The sequence below is a fragment of the Eleutherodactylus coqui genome, chromosome 2 (assembly GCF_035609145.1).
Source record: "Eleutherodactylus coqui strain aEleCoq1 chromosome 2, aEleCoq1.hap1, whole genome shotgun sequence".
Lineage (NCBI taxonomy): Eukaryota > Metazoa > Chordata > Amphibia > Anura > Eleutherodactylidae > Eleutherodactylus > Eleutherodactylus coqui.
This window is the reverse complement of record NC_089838.1, coordinates 282,529,231-282,547,878: the sequence shown is the minus strand read 5'-3', so window position 1 is coordinate 282,547,878 and position 18,648 is coordinate 282,529,231. Positions and strand designations below refer to the sequence as shown.

Sequence of the window (18,648 nt, the reverse complement as noted above, 5' to 3'; positions counted from 1 at the left end):
GCATTGATGCCTGATGATAGCGCAGTAGGTCGGATAGTAGCGCTGAAGGCCCATGATTGAGTTAGCGCTGGTCCTTAATAAAGGCTCCAAGATGAAGACAAAAAGTAAGGGAGAAAATGGGCAGCCAGGACGTGTACCGTTACTTATGGAAAACAGGGGAGAGGAGACCCTATTGACTTTGGTGAAAGCAGTAGGAGACCGATACAGAGACTATCCAAGCCCTAATGACTGGGCCTAGGCCGATTTATGTCTTAAGTACCACGAAAGAGGCACCACGTTACTTTGGTCAAACACCTTCTCAGCATCAGTGGATAGTAGGCAAAGAGATATGTGAGTGAGTCAATGGGCAGCCCTCATATCTGGGCTAGGGGCTGGAGGAACAGATAGGTACTCAGCATCTGGTGTCCCAACCTCAGGGTTCAGGGAGGAAGCTGCCAGCAACTGGTATGGCCATGCCATGCTGGAATCTGTGATCCCGGCCCTTAGCTTGAAGGGGAAAGCCACTAGTGTGTGGCGTGGTGGTGCCCCAAACCGCGGCTCCAGGATTTAAAAAAAAATAACAGAATTGCTAAAAAACGTAATAAAAAGCAATTCTAAAGTCACGTGTACTTAAGGCTGACAAATAGGTTCACCGCGGAGAATCGCGGCATGCTGCGATTTGAATCCCGTGAGCAGAGAATCGCTATGATCCTCCGCTTGTGGACGCCACGGCTGCGCTTTCCATAGCAACGCTATGGAAAGCTTCAGACAGCGTGATTCACGTCCGTGGACATGCAGCCTAAAAATGATACCAATAAAAAGTACAACTCTTCCCTCAAAAAACAAGACCTAACAGAGCTCTGTTGGCAGCAAAATAAAAATGCCGTCTTAGAACGCACAATGTAGTTGTTTTTTATTTAAAAGAGTGTTTTTATTGTGAAAAAGTAATACAATGTATATAAACTTGTTATTGCAGTAATCGTGCTGATGTAGATAAGAAAGTTATCATGTTTTTTTTTGCAAATAGTTTTAAAAATAAAAATATTAAAAGTTATGCAACCCATTATATAATGTACCCCATGTTGGTTCTATTAAAATATACAACTCATCCTTCAAAAAAACCCCTCATATGGCTGTGTCAGTGAGTAATGGCTCTTGCAGTGCGACAATGAAAATCGCCTGGTCCTTAGGGCAAGAAACAGGCTGGTCACTCAGGGGTTAAGTATTCAGAACACACTGAGCGCTAATCTTTTTTATTGCGTTTGCCTTTATTGTACTTGATGCCACTTACTGTTTTTCCCAATTTCTTGCAGCTTGTGCCATTCACGCCCTCCTGGCTCAGTTACCCAGTCTGTGTTTGGTGGAGATCTTGTTTACCCAGGATGAGCTGCTGGAAATGATGATGTGTCTCTGCTCCTTGCTGCACAAAAATATTTTGCTCCAGCCGGTACACATGCTGTTGTTTTTTTTGCTTTTCTTCCTTGAGTTCATTCATTCATTCATTTATTCATTCGATATGCATTTAGTTTGTCAAAGTCTTCACTTTATTTCGCAGCCATGTCAGAATGTATATCTACTGTGCCAGGATATCTTGGACAAGCTGGTTCATTGTGGTCTTCTCTCCATGTACGAGGTGAGTTTGTGAGAATGAGCTCTTATCAGATCAGAAGACGGGAAGAGATTAGTCTTTTTTTTTTTTTTTTACTTTCTCTCAGGATCCGAATGCACCCCCCGCATGCGATATAGGGAGACGGCGTTTTGTAGACCTACTACAGTGGAAAGACACTGATGATGTGTCGGATAGTGACAGCGACTGCATAGGAGAAAACATCAAACGTCACTACAAGGTAAGGGACAGTTATGCTAATTTTTCTTTTATGTAATGATTAATTTCTTCTATCTTTATAGGGGTTGACCCATTGGCGACATGTGACATATGCATTACATTGGTGCAGGGGATGTATGGATCGTTATCCGCAGCCAAGCTTGCTCCATACCCTGCAGCTGTCAGCTGTTGCAGCTTATTCCAGTTGTGTCCATTTCACTGCTTAGATGCTGTGGTCAATGCTGACTACACTGCCTAAGCAGCTAGCCAGAGGGGTGCCCTTTGGTGTGCTAACACACCCTGCTCAGCTCCACCTGCTCAGTTGTAGGATGCCTTTTGGTTGCCAGGGCCGCCTTCGTGGAAGCTCCTAGGCCTGCCATGGATTTTAGCCAATTTAGTCCTGGCTGTAGCAGGGATTAAGGAGGGAGTTCCACAATGAACATGAGGTTTTAATAAATAGTATTGATCAAGTTGGAGTATTTCTCATCAATGATTGCTCATAGCTAGAGATGAGCGAGCGTACTCGGTAAAGACAGATACTTGAGCGAGTATCGTCCTTACCGAGTACCTGCCTGCTCGCCCGCAAAGATTCGGGTGCCGGCGGGTGAGAGCTGTGTTGCGGGAGGGAGCAGGGGGGTGGGAGCGGGAGGGACTGATTTCCCTCCTGTTGTCCCCCGCCGGCACCCGAATCTTTGTGAGCAGGCAGGTACGCTGTAAGGACGATACTCGCTCGAGTTTCTGTTCTTACCGAGTACGCTCGCTCATCTCTACTCATAGCACCTCATATGCTAGCAATGTTTGTGTTACATTGGCACTGGCTACGTCCTGCTGTAGTTCATAATTAGCAGGAAGAGCATGCACACATGTATTCACTTTATTTAATGTAGGCATTTGAGTTTTGTAATACCCATTGTGGCAAGGGGGTTTACTCTTCTGAGGATTGCCGACTTTTTGGTCCGGACATGGGCAGCACACGTGCAGAAATGGCGCCAGACCCATGCATTTCTCCAAAACTGTCTTGAAGCCTGCCAGCATTTATTCACAGCACCACAGCAAAGATGTGTGTGCACAGCAGACACAGCATGCAAAATAAAGTCCGTAATTAAGGGTTCACAACCCACAGAGCCACTGTCACTGTTCCTGGGGTGGGGTTTCTAGAACTGGTCCACACCAGACCTCACGTGCAAACTGGACCTCAGGCTAGCAGCCCTTTTGCTTCACTGAGGTATCACTTTACCCTTGAGTGTGGCAGGATCTACCCCGTTTATATTAGTCTCTGCCACACTCATAGGTCTTAACCCTTTCTTTTAGTACCAGAAGGCCTGTCTGCAGCCCTCTACAGGCCCTTCTGTGTACTGCAGGTCTACACAACCTACACAGTAGGTACAAGGGGTGAGGTGGGTCTGCGCAGTAGAGACTAGAGCGCTGTGTGTGTGATGACACTCTGCATGCAGGTTAGCACCTCCTGTATTCAACCAAGTTATTTGGCGGTTCACAGCCGAACCTGCTAGGACATGTAGTCCGAAGGGGTGGTCACAAGTAGCAGATTTGTTGCAGATTTTCCACTGCAGCTAATCTGCACTATTTGATTTAGATTTCACCCCTTCAATTGAATTTAAATTGAACGGGTGAAATCTGCTGCAGATTTAGTTGCAGATTTTTCTTTTTTTTTGTTTTAACCTGCTTACTTACGCCGATAATGGCTGTTAACTCTTAAATGCCGCCAGCAGTTCTGACAGTGGCATTTAAATGCTCCAATCAGAGTTTGGCGGTCCCAAAGGGCCCCCCGCCCCATAATGAGATCACTGGATGCCGTTGAGATGCCATGGCAGCCAGGGGACCTTCTGAAATCCCCCCCCCCCCCCCCCCCCCCCCAGGACTGACATTGCAGATTCCCTATCCAGTCATGATTGTGGTGTGGCTTGTTAAATTGCCTGTCTGATCGTGGTATAATGTTACAATGTTCTACTGCTGGAGAGATCAAACAGTCACATGTTCAAGTCCCTGATGTGCATAAAATAAATAAATAAATAAATAAACAGGAGTTTAAAAAACTTTAATATAAAAAAGAAAAGGTAAATAAAAGTTTTTAAAAAATCCTTTGCCTTATTTCTAATAAAAAAAGACAGTAAATCCGTATAGCATATTTAATAGCTCTGCGTCTGTAAAAGTCTGTGTTAAAGTAACACATTATTTATCCTACGATTTAACGTCTAACGTCGGCAGAAAAAAAATGTACGTCAGAATTTAGCTTTTTTTGGTCACCAATTTTTTTTTAGAATTTTTTTTCTTGAAGACGGGATCAAAAAGTTGTATGTTCTCCAAGATGGTACCAATAGAAATTACAAAACGAGCTCTCGCACAACTATGTCGACAAAAATTAAAAAAGTTATGGGTGTTTAGAAGATGGCAGAAAACAATTAAATTTTTCGTTTTGTGTCATTGGAGAACACAGAAGACCATGAGTATAGCTGCTTCCACTAGGAGGCGACACTAAGCAAAGAGTTAGACCCTCCTACTATCTATACCCCTCCTGCAGACTCAAAGCTAAATGCGTTTTAGCTTAGTATCCATAGGAGGCAGACCTCCTGTTCCGCAGGTCTTCTGTCTTTTTCTATTTGAGTTTTATTATTTTTTCTTTTCTCCCTTCCAGAGCAGCTTGGCACTCGTGCGGGCTCCGGCGGCATCGGACCCTTTGCCGTGCTGATGCGCACGCAACTTAGCACCAGCTGGGATAGGCTCAAATCGAACCCCCAGCTTCTGGGCCTGTTTAGACTGCAACCAAAGGCGGAGCTTCCAGTTGGTGTGTTGGGAGGGGTTGGAACTTCCCCTTCTCCCACACAATCTCTATGTAGGCCAATTGCCTCTACATCCATGCACGGTTTCTGATTGAGCCGGCTGGGCTAAGCTTAAATCAAGCCCCTCGCTTCTAGGCCTGTATAGACCGTGACCGGAGGTGGGACTTCCTGTGGGTGTGCAGGGATTGGGTGAGACTTCTCCTTCGCCTGCGTCACACAGTGAAAACGGTTCATCTTTTAAGTGGGAATCTTCTACAACCACTGCTCCCCACCGGGCATATCTGATCGGTATCAGACTTCTAGTCAGCCTACTCGTACTGACTGGGTTTTCACCTTTCGCTCAAAGATCGCTCTCTTCTGCCACAGCTGTGACAGAGGGGCGTGATGTTCTCCCATTGAATTCAATGGATCTTGTACAATGGATCTAATACAGCCGGCTCCATTGAAAGCAATGGGCTGCCAACTAGCGCTGCAGTGATTTTTGGGGAAGGGCTTCAAATAGAAGCCCTTCCCTGAAAACCAATCCAAAAATCTCTCTGCACTGCTGAGTAGTAGTCAGCAGGCGGAGATTTAAAATTCCTGCCTGCTGAATGGGCTGCCTCTGATTGGCTGAGCACTGTGACCAAACAGAGGCAGCTCTCAGCTATTGAATGACAGCTGAGAGCTGCCTCTGATTGGTCCCTGCGCTCAGCCAATCAGTGGCAGCGCTCACCTATTCATGAATTCATTCATTCTTTTTCAGTGTTTTTATATAAAAGTTCATCCATTTTATAATACAGGAAATCATTTATTTTCAAAAAAGTTATAACCCTAATGATCAGTTTATAAAGACAATTCTGCTCTATCTCATTATCCACTTCTGTAGTAGTGGTAAGCTTGGGAGCTTCAGCTCTCTCATGACCATAACTATGCAGCTTTAACAAAAATCATCTGCCTTATGCATTCCTTATATAGATGGTAGTCAATAAGACATTGTATAGTTGACTACCCAATGTTACGACCATCATCCTCATTGCCCCCTTCTAGATGTGGTTGTTTTCTTAATACTTAACTTTGATGGCACTCCCATCTATACACTCATGATGAACAGCAGCTACGACTCTTATTCCTTTTCACTAGGACACATTATAGTGGTGCTGTGCAATTCTGTCTCAATCATATATGCTTAAGGAAGATCTCAAGCCCCCCTCCCTTCACCTTCCCCCATTAATTATCCCCCTCCCCTCCTTCGCCATTAATTATTCACTGGGGCAGAGTTATGGAATTTCATCAGGTGGTTATGGTCCTGATCGCTACGATGGCTATATAACGTCATCTTCTCATCTCTAAAGAAGACGGCTCATTATTGCTACTCTCTGCATTTCATGCCATGCATCATAGTGTAAGGCAGCTTCATTACCCTCCTCCTTCTGAGGTGCAGATTACTTGCTCCTTGTCTGACATGATACATGGCCTTCCAGTATCTGGCATCATTGTTTTTCATACAGCAATGGTTAAGTAACCCCATTGCCTCCAGTAGGCTAATAACGGTGTTACTACTTAGTTTGGTTTCTGACATGCTTAAGCACTGATTGTCAGCGTGCGCTGCTCAATTTCCCCTTATTCAAATAGCTGGGATAAATATATATATTACTGTTGGACTCCATATATCATGCGTGATGATTGCTGTATTAATAACTCACATTACTGCTATTCTCTGTGCTGGAGGTTGATAGTTATATACTACTCCTACACAGAGCAGTAACTCTACTACAGTTAGGCATGATATTTACAGGATTTTTAACCTGCTTACTTACGCCAATAATGGCTTTTAACCCTTAAATGCCGCCAGCAGTTCTGACAGTGGCATTTAAATGCTCCAATCAGAGTTTGGCGGTCCCAAAGGGCCCCCCGCCCCATAATGAGATCACTGGATGCCATTGAGATGCCATGGCAGCCAGGGGACCTTCTGAAATCTGATATTTACAGGATTTTTAACACTTCCATCCATGGGAGGAATAACGGTGCTCCTGCTACAGTCTACATGGCACTCCTGTGCAATCCCAGGAAATTCAAGTTGTTTTATCACCTTTCATAAACCATGGGTTTATGCTAAGACATTATCTTACATGGTCATATCATGCCCCCAAATATCATTTACACAGTATCTTCATAAACACACTTATGATTGGTTCCCGGACAACTTGTCTTTCTGCAGAGCAGGTTACCATATACCTACTACACTCTGCCGACTTCTCAAAGTCAATCTACCCTATAATATCCTCAGATTTTCCAGGAAGAGGGAGTATTTGGGTTGCAGTTAATCTCGTTTTCGGCAATGCTTCAAGTGTTCGGAGGTCCCTTAGCATGGTGACCAGAATCCTGCCCCGCCATCAGTGACGGAACCAGATGTCCAGTGGAGCGACTACTCTGGAAAAAAATGTCCCTGGCCAAAAAAGAGACATTGCAGAAGATGTAGTGAAAGGTGTGCCCCTTGCAATAGGCTACCTAAAATTCTGACTGGCAGCCAGGTTACGCACACAGGACGCAACACTGAAGACCTGTCGCAGTTTAGTAGCTATAACCACTGCAGAAACCCAGGGGCTAGAGCAGTAAAGAGATGGAAGGGGCCTGACTAGGACCCAGGGTACCCCGAAAGTTTGGCAAAAAGGCTAGATAGATGCTGTGGTCAATGCTGACTACACTGCCTAAGCAGCTAGCCAGAGGGGTGCCCTTTGGTGTGCTAACACACCCTGCTCAGCTCCACCTGCTCAGTTGTAGGATGCCTTTTGGTTGCCAGGGCCGCCTTCGTGGAAGCTCCTAGGCCTGCCATGGATTTTAGCCAATTTAGTCCTGGCTGTAGCAGGGATTAAGGAGGGAGTTCCACAATGAACATGAGGTTTTAATAAATAGTATTGATCAAGTTGGAGTATTTCTCATCAATGATTGCTCATAGCTAGAGATGAGCGAGCGTACTCGGTAAAGACAGATACTTGAGCGAGTATCGTCCTTACCGAGTACCTGCCTGCTCGCCCGCAAAGATGTCTGTTTTCTGCAGAAAGCTCTGTGCACAAGCACACCGGCCCAGTGAGCACCTGATCATCGGTGATCACAGGCAGTAGATCCCCTGCTGATCTACTATTGATTATCTATCCTGCAGATAAGCCATCAATGCTTTGTAACTGGTCAGTCCCATTAACTGCCATGGCAATTGAAAAAGGCTGGAATGGTTGAAACACATTTTGAATATATATTGCGAATACAGGGATTTTTCTGCATATTTGCGAACTCAAGAGTCTAAAAGCCTGCATGTTATAGTACTGTACATTCCCCTGTAGATGCTTCTGCAGGGGTAATGATTAGCCATTAAAGGAGGGGTCTGTTATGAGACATTAGGAAATAATGTGACGTTAACCTGAAGGAAGAATGGGAAGCATTTAAAGAGACCAAGATGGATGAACACAGAACTTGCACACATGTTGAAAAGGAAGAAAAAATATGTTTATCAAATGGAAAGAGGAGGGAATATCTAAAGAATATAATGCGGTCTGCAGAAACTGTAGGGCAAGTGTCAGAAAAGCTAAAAATGATGATGAAATTAGGCTTGCAATGGAGGCTAAAAGCAAGAAAAAAAGGATTTTAGGGGTATGTCAAAAGCAAAAAAGTCACAGTTGCTATTGGATGCTTGCAGGATGAAAATGGTTAATTGGTTAAGAATGATGTTGAGAAGGCCGAACTTTTAAATTCCTATTTTGTATCTGTTTTCTCTCAGAAAGTAAATGTAACCTCAATTAATTTTCCCTGTGCTATTGGGGGAATAAAAGAATGCAGGCTATCTGTAAGCAGTGAGATGGTGAGGGAACACTTAGCTAACTTAAATGAATTCAAGTCTCAAGGTCCAGATGAATTACATCCTAGGAAACTAAAGAAAGCAGTGGAGGTAATTGCTGAACCACTCGCCATAATCTTTGAAAATTCCTGGAGAACAGGAGAGGTCCCAGAAGATTGGAAAAGGGCAAATGTTAAACAGCGTCTTTGCAAGTCCTTGGATAAAAATGGAGTAATTAACTAGAGCGATCATGGGTTTGTAACAAACAAGTCATGCTAGATGAATCTAATTTCCTTCTATGACGGAATCACCGACTGGGTTGATCAGGCAAATGCAATATAGTATATCTTGACTTTAGTAAAGCATTTGGCAAAGTATCTCATACCATAATTATTGAAAAAGTGACCAAATATGGGATTGACAAGGCAACTGTTAGGTGGATTCACAACTGGCTGAGTGATCGTACTCAAAGAGTGGTCATAAATGGCTGCACATCCAAGTGGAAGAATGTATCAAGTAGGATACCACAAGGCTCTGTTCTAGGCCCAGTATTGTTCAACATTTTTATAAGTGATCTGGAGGAGGGAATTGATGGGAAACTTTGCAGATGACACAAAGCTAGGAGGGATAGCTAACACTAGGGGAGAGGGAGTATTCAAAGTAAAGCTTGAACAGTGGGCAGCAACTAAAAGAATGGTGTTTAACAAGGAGAAATGCAAAGTCCTACATCTGGGCAAGAAAAATGAAAAAAGCACATACGGAATGAGAGGAATTGGGCTAAGCTGCATCACATGTAAAAAGACGGGTATAGTAATAGATCATAGACTGAACATGAGCCAATAATGCGATGCAGCAGGCAAAAAGGCAAACACAATTCTGAGATGTATTAAGAGAAGCATAGAGTCTAGATCACGTGAGGTAATTATCCCCCTCTACTCTTCCTTAGCCAGACCTCATCTGGAATACTGTGTCCAGTTCTGGGCACCCCACTTTAAAAAAGACATAGACAAACTGGAGCAAGTTCAGAGAAAAGTTACCAAGATGGTGAGTGGTCTGCAAATCATGTCCTATGAGGAACGGTTAAAGGATCTGGGAATGTTTAGCTTGCAAAAAAGAAGGCTGAGAGGAGACCTAGTAGCGGTCTACAAATATCTATAGGGCTGTCACAGTGCAGAGGGATCAGCCCTATTCTCATCTGCACAAGGAAAGACTAGAAGCAATGGGATGGAACTGAAAGGGAGGAGACACAAATTAGATAGACAGTGAGAGTGATCAACGAGTGGAACAGGCTGCCACGGGAGGTGGTGAGTTCTGCTTCAATGGAAGTCTTCAAACAAAGGCTGGACAAATATCTGTCTGGGATGATTTAGTAAATCCTGTAGTAAGCAGGGGGTTGGACCCGATGACCCTGCAGGTCCCTTCCAACTACCATTCTATGATGATGATGCATCAAGAGCGCTTACAAGAGAGGGTAAAATAGTTTTCTTTTTATGTTGTATTAAAAAAAAATCTGTATGATATTCGTATTCATGTACAAGAAGATTGAGTCATGAGCATGTAACGTATCTCATCAATGTCATCTATTCTTCTCCGACTAGAAGCAGTTCTGTGAACTCTATCAGTGCATTGTGGTATTGTGCATGATCGCTAGTGCCAAGGTTTACAGCAGTCTGATGTTATAGAATGAGATATACAGTGAGTCACATCGACTGTCATATTTTATCTTGCTTTTAATAGTTGGGCCGATCCAGTCATCACGCAGACTTCTTTGTCTTCCTTTGTCACCTCTTGAACCCAGTGCTGAAGACCTATGAGAGAGCCGCATTATTCCTGCTGGAACGTGGGATGTGTGGAGACGGTACGTAGTGTAAGAGGACAGAAAGTTCTAGGACTTTTACCCCACTCAGGGCAGTAACCAGATCTGCACCTTGACACCACACTGTAGTATCCATCAAAGTACTGTGGGTTTGCCTAAATATTGCAACAGCTAATGTAGAAGTGGGTGTATGATTGCATAGAAAATACAGATTTATTGTACCTGTAAAGCCATGACTGCACAAAATCAACATTTGTACGATCATATCATAAGATGGGCTAAGATGTATTATTAAAGAGGTTGTCCCACGTCTACCCTGCTAATGGGGAGGAATCAATAGCAGGTTGGCGAGAGTCCATTATATAATAGGAGGCTTTTCCTGGTCTATATATAAACCTATGTTCATAGGGCTCCATTCACTGATGGGGGCTGGTGTAAGTCATATACCTTTTTTGTACTGTAGAATATCGTGGTATACTATGTTTTTCAATACAAAGGTATACAGAGGAAGAACGCAATGCTCAGCACATTTATCGTTTTTACAGTGCTAGCTAATGGCAACATATCCTCCTCTGTCTAAACAGAGGAATACATTCCAGCCTTCAGCTGGAGATATACTTTGTATCATCATATGGCATTTGTTGGCAAGGTCTGTTATGGTTCTAGATGTAGATCTACATCCGGTAAGTAGCAGAACGAGCAGTTACACTGTAGCTATCTTAAAGCAGAACAGATGGACAGATGTGACGTTGTTTACCTAAGGAGGATGTATTTTGCTGGAGAATTTATAAATGTCCTTTACTCACAGAGCCTGAGATGGACTATGTCACCCAGCTGCACCAGTACCTGCTCCACAAGGCTAGTGAAGATCTCTCTTATGGTAAGTTTTATAATTGCTGGACTTATGGATGTTATGTATTAAAGTGTAACCAACTTTTTAGAAGAAATTGCGGTGTGTGTACACGAGGAATCATACTATTTTTGGTCATTATATGACTTGTATTCTGCATTTTTCCTCATACTCGCCGTCAGCAGGACTAGCAGGAAGAGCCTGGCTGCTGTCCTATGTTCTCTGTGCACAGTATGTAGAACTGCAAATTCTATTGTCTGCCTGTAACACAGAGAGACCTAACATTATCCTGTAGGACAGGATACGGCAGCTCTGAGCAGTGTACATGTGAATAAATAGCAGTAAATCACTCATCATTCGCTGTGACGGTGTGTGAGTCTCTGCTTCTGTAACTCCTCCTCCCCACTCCCCTCTGCTTTTATAGACTTCACTGAGAAAAATGACTCCTGCTCACACACTTCCTGTTCTGCCATCAGTAGTCTCCAGTAACAGAGATAACATCACTTGACAACAAACAGTGGACAGTAAGTTAGGAAGGGAAATTACCAAGCGGCCAGCGCTTTGTAGTGATTTTTTTTCAGCACAAAATGTTCATTTTAGGTAAATAGTGATTTGCACATTTAGTAGTTATCACATTTGATAGCTGTTGTTGTATAAGCAAAACTTGTTTGAAAACTCAGTGACGATTTAAGCCCGAGTTCCACATGAATAAGCTTCTCCATAAATGCTCAAGTCCCATTTTTCGTGCGTGCGTGCGTGTGTGTGTGTGGTCTCTACATTAGTACATTGATTATAACCCGTAGAATAGATCCAGCAGGAGTATCCTGGTGGCTAGTGCTTTCCATCTGGGGAGGGGTCATGTAATTGATTAGTTGCTGTGGGGTATTTTATGGTTTCTTCTTGGGGATGCAGCTGTGTAATTTTCTGGGGTGTGTGGCTATGCTTGGGATCCATGGGGTTGTGTCCTGTTTGCACTATCTTGTGGAGGAATGGAGCTGCACTACTCCTGGGCGGCACGCAACATTCATTGTAATGTACAGTAAGGAAAATTTGAGTCGAGAACCTCTTAAGGATTTGTTCACACATAGCGGAATTGGTGCAGATTTTCTACAGCGGAGAATTCACACCAAAATCCACATAAACCGCAGCAAATTCTGTATTACTAGGGCAGATTTTGATGTGGATTCGCAACAGATCTCACCCCTTCAATTGAAAGCATGAAATCGGCTGCAGATTTTGGTTTGAGTCTGCACCAAAATCCTCTAAATGTTAAGTGCCCTTAGGCCTCTCACACAGGCGCTTTTTACTGCAATTAACATGGTGTTTTGAACGCTGCGTTAATCACCGTATAATGCTCACATTGAAATCAATGGGACCTCGCAGACGTGTGTTTGATCGCGGCGCTGGATGGCGCTTTCCAGGGCTGGGATTTTTGAGCGGAGTCTGTTCAATATTTGTCCATTTAGCGCACCTCATCCCCCATCACAAAGATGGGGTCTGCTAATACACGCTGTCGGCCGCAGGGATCTGCATCGGAAAACTAAAGTCACATTGTGGTAAAGGTTTGAAATTATGGCGCTTTGCCATGTTCATGTGTAGGAGTGGTTTAAAGGTAGGGACTTGAGCTGATGCCCCTTTAATATAGTGACTTGACCACAATTTGTCTATACAGTGAATTCCTTTGAGTTTTTTTCTATAGCCTATTTGCACAGGAAGAGCTGCAGTGTAAAGCATGAGGGCAGAGCAACCCGATATTCTAAAAACAGGATGGTGTATAGGAGTAGATCCAACTATACATAGGAACTGCAGCTACTGTATATCAATGACCATAGCTGTGCCCTGATGGAGCAGAACTAGTAACACCCGAGAATGAAATGAGGTACTGGCTTATTTCTGATTTTAAGATTCTAAGACGACCTCTGCTTTCAGGTCCAATGGTGCTGGCACCAACACTACCATCCGAGTTCTATCCCTGGGTCAGGTGGTGTAGCTTCTTTCCCTGTTATTGCAGGCTGGCTGCCTTAGTTAGTGAAATGAGCCCAACAGCCCGCATGCGATGACATCGCTGACAATGAGAGTGGAGAAAGACCACATACCACTTGGCCAAGTGTCGGCACCGCTGGACCCGTATTGGATTGGGTATTCCTCGCCTTGGAAAGCTCCTCTTTTAAAAGAAAGCTGAACTTTTTGGTCAAGCATTCTTTGCGTTTGGTTCAAAAAAAGCCTTTAATGAAGATAAACGTTCCCGGACACCTGGAGAGACGGCTCCATTTATTCCTTGAGATGTGGGACGTTTACTGCAGAATTATAGTAAAATGGCCTGCGTAAAATGATTTGTAGGACGCCGAACCATAATGGCACCAGCAGCGGCCTTCACCAAGCTACCGTAGCCGCTGCGCCTTTCCATAGAGCTGCAGATGACGCTGGGAGAACCAAGCACCGACTTGTTATTCCAGTAATGGATCATTATGACGCATTATCAGGCCAAGAGTGCCGGAGTCACTAAATATCTCTACAAATACACAGCAATCTCGGTAATTGTGTGCTGTTCTCGTGCGCTCTTGACCCAGTGCTGCTGATTATACTCTACGGGAAGCCAAAATAGAACTGTGTGTTCGGAGCGAGATGCAAAGACTCGGCTGTCGTTTGATGTACAACCCTTGCTAAATAAGGCATAGAAACCTGTTTGTAGAAAGGTAAAGGACATGGGCGGAATTAATGGACTGAGACTGGGAACAAAAAGACTTAGATTCTCTTCGCACCCAAAAAGAACATAGAACAATTACTTTGCTCAGCCACCTCTAGAATTGCAATGGGAAATGTAATGTAGACCTTCGCACCACTGTAGCCCCCGCATGTCATGGCAGCAGTCGTCTGTTTGCTTCTCCTCCTTCAAGATGCATTTACACTAAGAGACGCCACATTACTTTTTCTCTTGCTTTTCTTGATTTTTCTCTCTTTTGACTTTTCCACAATGAAAGCCGATATCACATGACGTGCCGGGCTTCATCTCCCACATCACGTTTATGCTGCCAATCTGCACTAAAATACACAATGAAATCCACCCGTGACTTTGTTGTGGATTTTGGTATGGTAAGAGAACTCGCTTATTGTGTGAATCCATGCAGGTCCAAAGCAAATTTGCAGCATGATGTGGATTCTACATGAGTGTGTGTTAAATCTGTATAATATAAGAACTTTAGTCGGGAGGGGTATCGTTTCTCCTTAAGGAGAACACCTAGAAGGGTGAGTGAGTTGATATATAAGGTCATCCATGCTCCTCTGGGTAATATGCAAATAGGGAAGATGGAACAATGCCTCTGCAGCACCACCTATTGGAAGGCAGCATTTCTGCAGGTCAATGTTAGACTATACAAATCTTAAAACAATGACTGGGAATTGAAAACCAAATCAGAATCCATACACAGACAGCTGTTTCGGGGGTTGCACTTCATTAGTGTGCAGTAGGTTTTTGACTTGCATAAGAACTTGATTTAACCCTTTTGGGTGGGAACGCAGTTGTAATATACATATGCAGAACAGCCTCCAACATCGGAGAGCTGTACTGCATAGTGTTAGGACATCGCTTGACATCAGAGCTATGCAAAATAGGATGTCTGGATGTCTGATGAGGTTCAACACTGGATTGGAATGTTGTTGAAAGGGTGTTCTGGGATAGGTCATCAATAGCAGATGGGTGGGGTCCAATACTTCGCATCCCTGCTGATCGGCTGTTTGCCCGTAAATGAGGCCTTGCCTGTGGTACCGTTTTGGGCCCCTGTATGAAGCGATGCGTTTCCAGCACACTTAGGCTCTGTAGTACAGCTGTTGTTGTGAACAGCTGATTCGTGTGGATGGCAAGTATCTTACCCCCACCAATCTGCTGTTGATGAGGATAGGTTATCAGTTGGTCACTAGGTAAACCCCTTTAAACAATGTAATTTTCTGATGTCATTTTCCCTTTAACTCCTTCCTGCCACAACATTTTTAGTTTTTCTCCACAACTTGCTTTCTCCATAACTCGATTTATTTCTCCAGTGATGTAGCCATACAAGAACTTTTTTTTTGTGGAATGAGTTGTATTTTTCAATGTTGCCATTTAACATACCATATAATGTATTGGAAGACTTAAAAATGTCAAAAATACTCTATGGATCAGTACTAGAGATGAGCGAGCACGCTTGGATAAGGCAGTTACTTGAGCAAGCATCGCTCTTCTCGAGTAACTGCATTCCTGTCCAAGCAGGCTCAGGGGGGCGAGAGAGAGGGAGATCTCACTCTCCCCCCCCCCTCCCTGAACCTGCTCGGACGCGAATGCAGACACTCGAGAAGTGCGATGCTTGCTCAAGTAACTGCCTTATCCAAGCGTGCTCGCTCATCTCTAATCGGTACCATTCAAGACACAGAGCGCCACCTCAGTCAGTCCATTTAAATGCCACTGTCGGTACTGCAGCTGCATTACGCCCCAAAACGGCAGGGATCGTCGCTCTCTCTGATCCCTGACTGTTGCATCCAGATATCCACTGTCAGAGATGGCCAACACCTGCCGCATATGTAGCGGGCTCCCAAGCCTGCTCCATACACTGACCCCTAACCTCCTCCGTACATATGAGTCTGATACCGAGAAGGGGTTAGATCACTGCTGTGTTTTGTGTTATTGTTTTCTCAGGCATTTTTTTGGTCATTGTCTTCACTGGGGGGAAAAAAACTAATAGGAGGTGGGAGCTTGTGTTATTGTGTTCAGCCTTTTTAAGCACCCTCCATGTTGATGCACGTGTCACCCCTGTGATTGTCCCCGTGCGAACTCTGCCTTAGTGCTCCACTTGTCACAGACACAATTGCAGGAGCTGACAATACGAAGCCTGCTAGAGAAACATAAAGAGAAGTAGCAAGGAGTCCCAGAGCACAAATTAGGACGGCTTCTGATGAGTAACACTTAATGCTGTCTGTCTTCTCAGAGTGTGCCGAGCGTTCCCTGGCTGCCTGCGCTGTCAGAACATTCATAGATCTCGGAGTAAGTACCCACATCACTTCTTGTTTACCGCCTCCTCCTTCATTTAGACTTATTTCTTCCCTCTGCACTCATTGATCAGAGGACGCACTGAACGTTATTGCCACCACTCCGTTGCCCCCCCCCCCCCCCATTAATGTGGTTTTCCATCCGTTTAACTTTTGGCCCCAAGCATCCACACAGTCAGCACAGTGGGACCGAGGTCTGCCTGCTGCTCGCTATCTAGGTCTCCTGCCACTTCGGTGGTAATTAAAGCTTTAGCCCTCGTCTCAACAGCCCTTTGGTTCTATATATTGTATGTAAAGTCTTGGAAATGTGTAGTTTTGGCCATCGTGGGGTAGGAAAGGTATTGGAGAATGTAATAGGGTTCAGGCAAATGGACAAGAGGGATGGGTTTCTCTTACAGATGTAGCAGACATTAACTTGACATTTAATGCGTTCAGACTTAATTTACAGCGTTGTAGTACATTATAGTTATAACGATACGCCGGTCATGTTAACGATTGCTACAGCTGTATTTAGGGAGTTTGGCAAAATGTGAACCTGCTATGCCCTGTGACCCCATAAAGTAGAGTTATGAGCTCATAGCTGAGGGGCCACTGACTCCCCCATCCGTTCCATCACTGTTTACTATCTGCCTGTAAAGCTGCAGTTTGGTGCATTGAGCAGACTCCTCTTTAGTGCTCAGTCAGATAAGTGTTTTTTTGTGCGGACCTATTAGAACCATTGGTTCCCTATGGCACTGGACAGATGTCTGTCTTTTACAGGCGCAAAATATGCGCACCTGCAAAAGTTAGGACATCCATGCCTCTCATGCACAGTACGGACCTGACCAGCGTGCATAAACAATCCCCACAGGGAGTCCCCTCATCACTGATGAGGGAACACCCAAGGGGGCTAAAGAATCTCCTGCCAACAGCAGTGCTATCCCATTGAATTTAATGGAGCTGGGGCTACATCTGGCTCCATTAAAAGCAGTGAGATGCTGGCAATCTCCCAGTGATTTTCGGGGAAGGACTTGAAAGCCCTAGGTGAAATTAAAAAAAAAAAGAAAATTAATACGTCACCTACCAGCGCTGTCCAGAGTCTGGCGCGGCTTCTCTCTGTGTAGCCAGCACTGTCCTAAAGCATTTTGTTCTGGCAGGGGCTGAGCGCTGTGACCAATCAGAGGCAGAGTTTAGCCATTGAATGACAGCTGAACGCTGCCTCTGATTGGTGACAGCGCTCAGCCAATCGGAGGCAGAGTTTTCCTCTGGCGGGGATTTTAAAATTTTTAATTTTAAAAGCTAGTGAAAGGGTTAGTAAACTGGCACAGAACGTTATCGTAATGTGTTAAAAGTCAAATTAAACTTTGCTACATCAGCATGAGCCCATAGTTTATGGAGTTCATGGGACTTGGCAAGTTCTTTAAAAGCAGTGAGCGTTGCTATCCCCTGCATTCTGCAGAAGGAGGACCCCAAAGTCTGATATTATGGCTCAGCCCTAATGCCTTACGGGACAATGCAGCCAGCCTTGCTGATTCTATATATGACAGGTCCTCTATTAACATACAGACATATACTGTGCTGGTTACTGCACTTCGCCACCTTGCTGATGTGACCCACACCACTTGCACATGGATGGCCTATACACAAGTTCTTATATTAAGCCACTGAAACAAATATTTTTTTCATTAAAGGGCCACTCCATCAATCACTAACTACACCCCTCACCTGATTACACAGGAGACATCCAAAGTGCGACAAAGTGCAGTCACTTCCATGCAGTGCAGCCTCTTCTCTGATACTTATCAGGCACCATTTTGATGCTGAGATTTCTCCCTGATTTCCCTTCCTCTATGCATGATTTCAGATGATGCATCAGTACAGGATCACATGAGCAGCCAGAGCCAGTTCAATCTCTGTATATTCACCTTAATAGGCTACAGACATACAAGCATATAGACAGAAGGGTGAGCTGTGATCTCCTTCATTATAACTGTGAGGCTAAGCTCACACTACTGGGTTTTTTTCCCCCGTCTAGCTGCTGCATTGTGGGAGCAGCCCAATGGGAAGAAACGGCTTCAGTTTTTTTCTGCTCATAGACATGCATTGAAACTGAAGTCCTTTTCAATGCACCATTTCTAAACATTTTTACTTTTTTTTTCATTGCTGTCAATTAAAAACTGAAGCAAGTAGTTAGCTTTCTATTTTCATTTTCTTTCTGTTTAGCTGCTACCACAACAGAACAGCTACATGGAAAAAACCCTGCTGTTGTGAACTGACCCCGACAGGCGCTCTGTGATCATCATTAGTAACTGATAGGAAAAGGGTTCCAGGGAGTTTCAGATGAAAAGGAAAAACTAGCTCAGGTGCTGCTAACAGATTTATATATACCAGGGGGTAGCTACATAATGAGAAATACATTTGAATGCAGTGGCCTTTTAATGCTTTAAGCATCAAGTTTACCTTTGCTAGCTAGGTCTGTACTTCAAGCCTAGGCCAGAAATATTTTCTCTATAGAAAAAAAAACAAACTCATAGGCACCAAAATCTTGATCCGAGCACTTCAAGGGAATGTAGA

General features: G+C 44.1%; 1 protein-coding gene across 1 annotated transcript in view; it reads left to right on the top strand.

Moving 5' to 3' along the window:
* The window catches only part of GPAT2 (glycerol-3-phosphate acyltransferase 2, mitochondrial), a 99,453-nt gene that overhangs the window by 79,569 nt on the left and 1,236 nt on the right, over window positions 1-18,648 (top strand). The window contains exons 16-21 of the mRNA XM_066589420.1: window positions 1,293-1,426; window positions 1,535-1,612; window positions 1,695-1,826; window positions 10,148-10,268; window positions 11,035-11,106; window positions 16,035-16,090. Coding sequence (XP_066445517.1) covers window positions 1,293-1,426; window positions 1,535-1,612; window positions 1,695-1,826; window positions 10,148-10,268; window positions 11,035-11,106; window positions 16,035-16,090 — 593 coding nt within the window. The remainder of the gene's footprint in view (window positions 1-1,292; window positions 1,427-1,534; window positions 1,613-1,694; window positions 1,827-10,147; window positions 10,269-11,034; window positions 11,107-16,034; window positions 16,091-18,648) is intronic.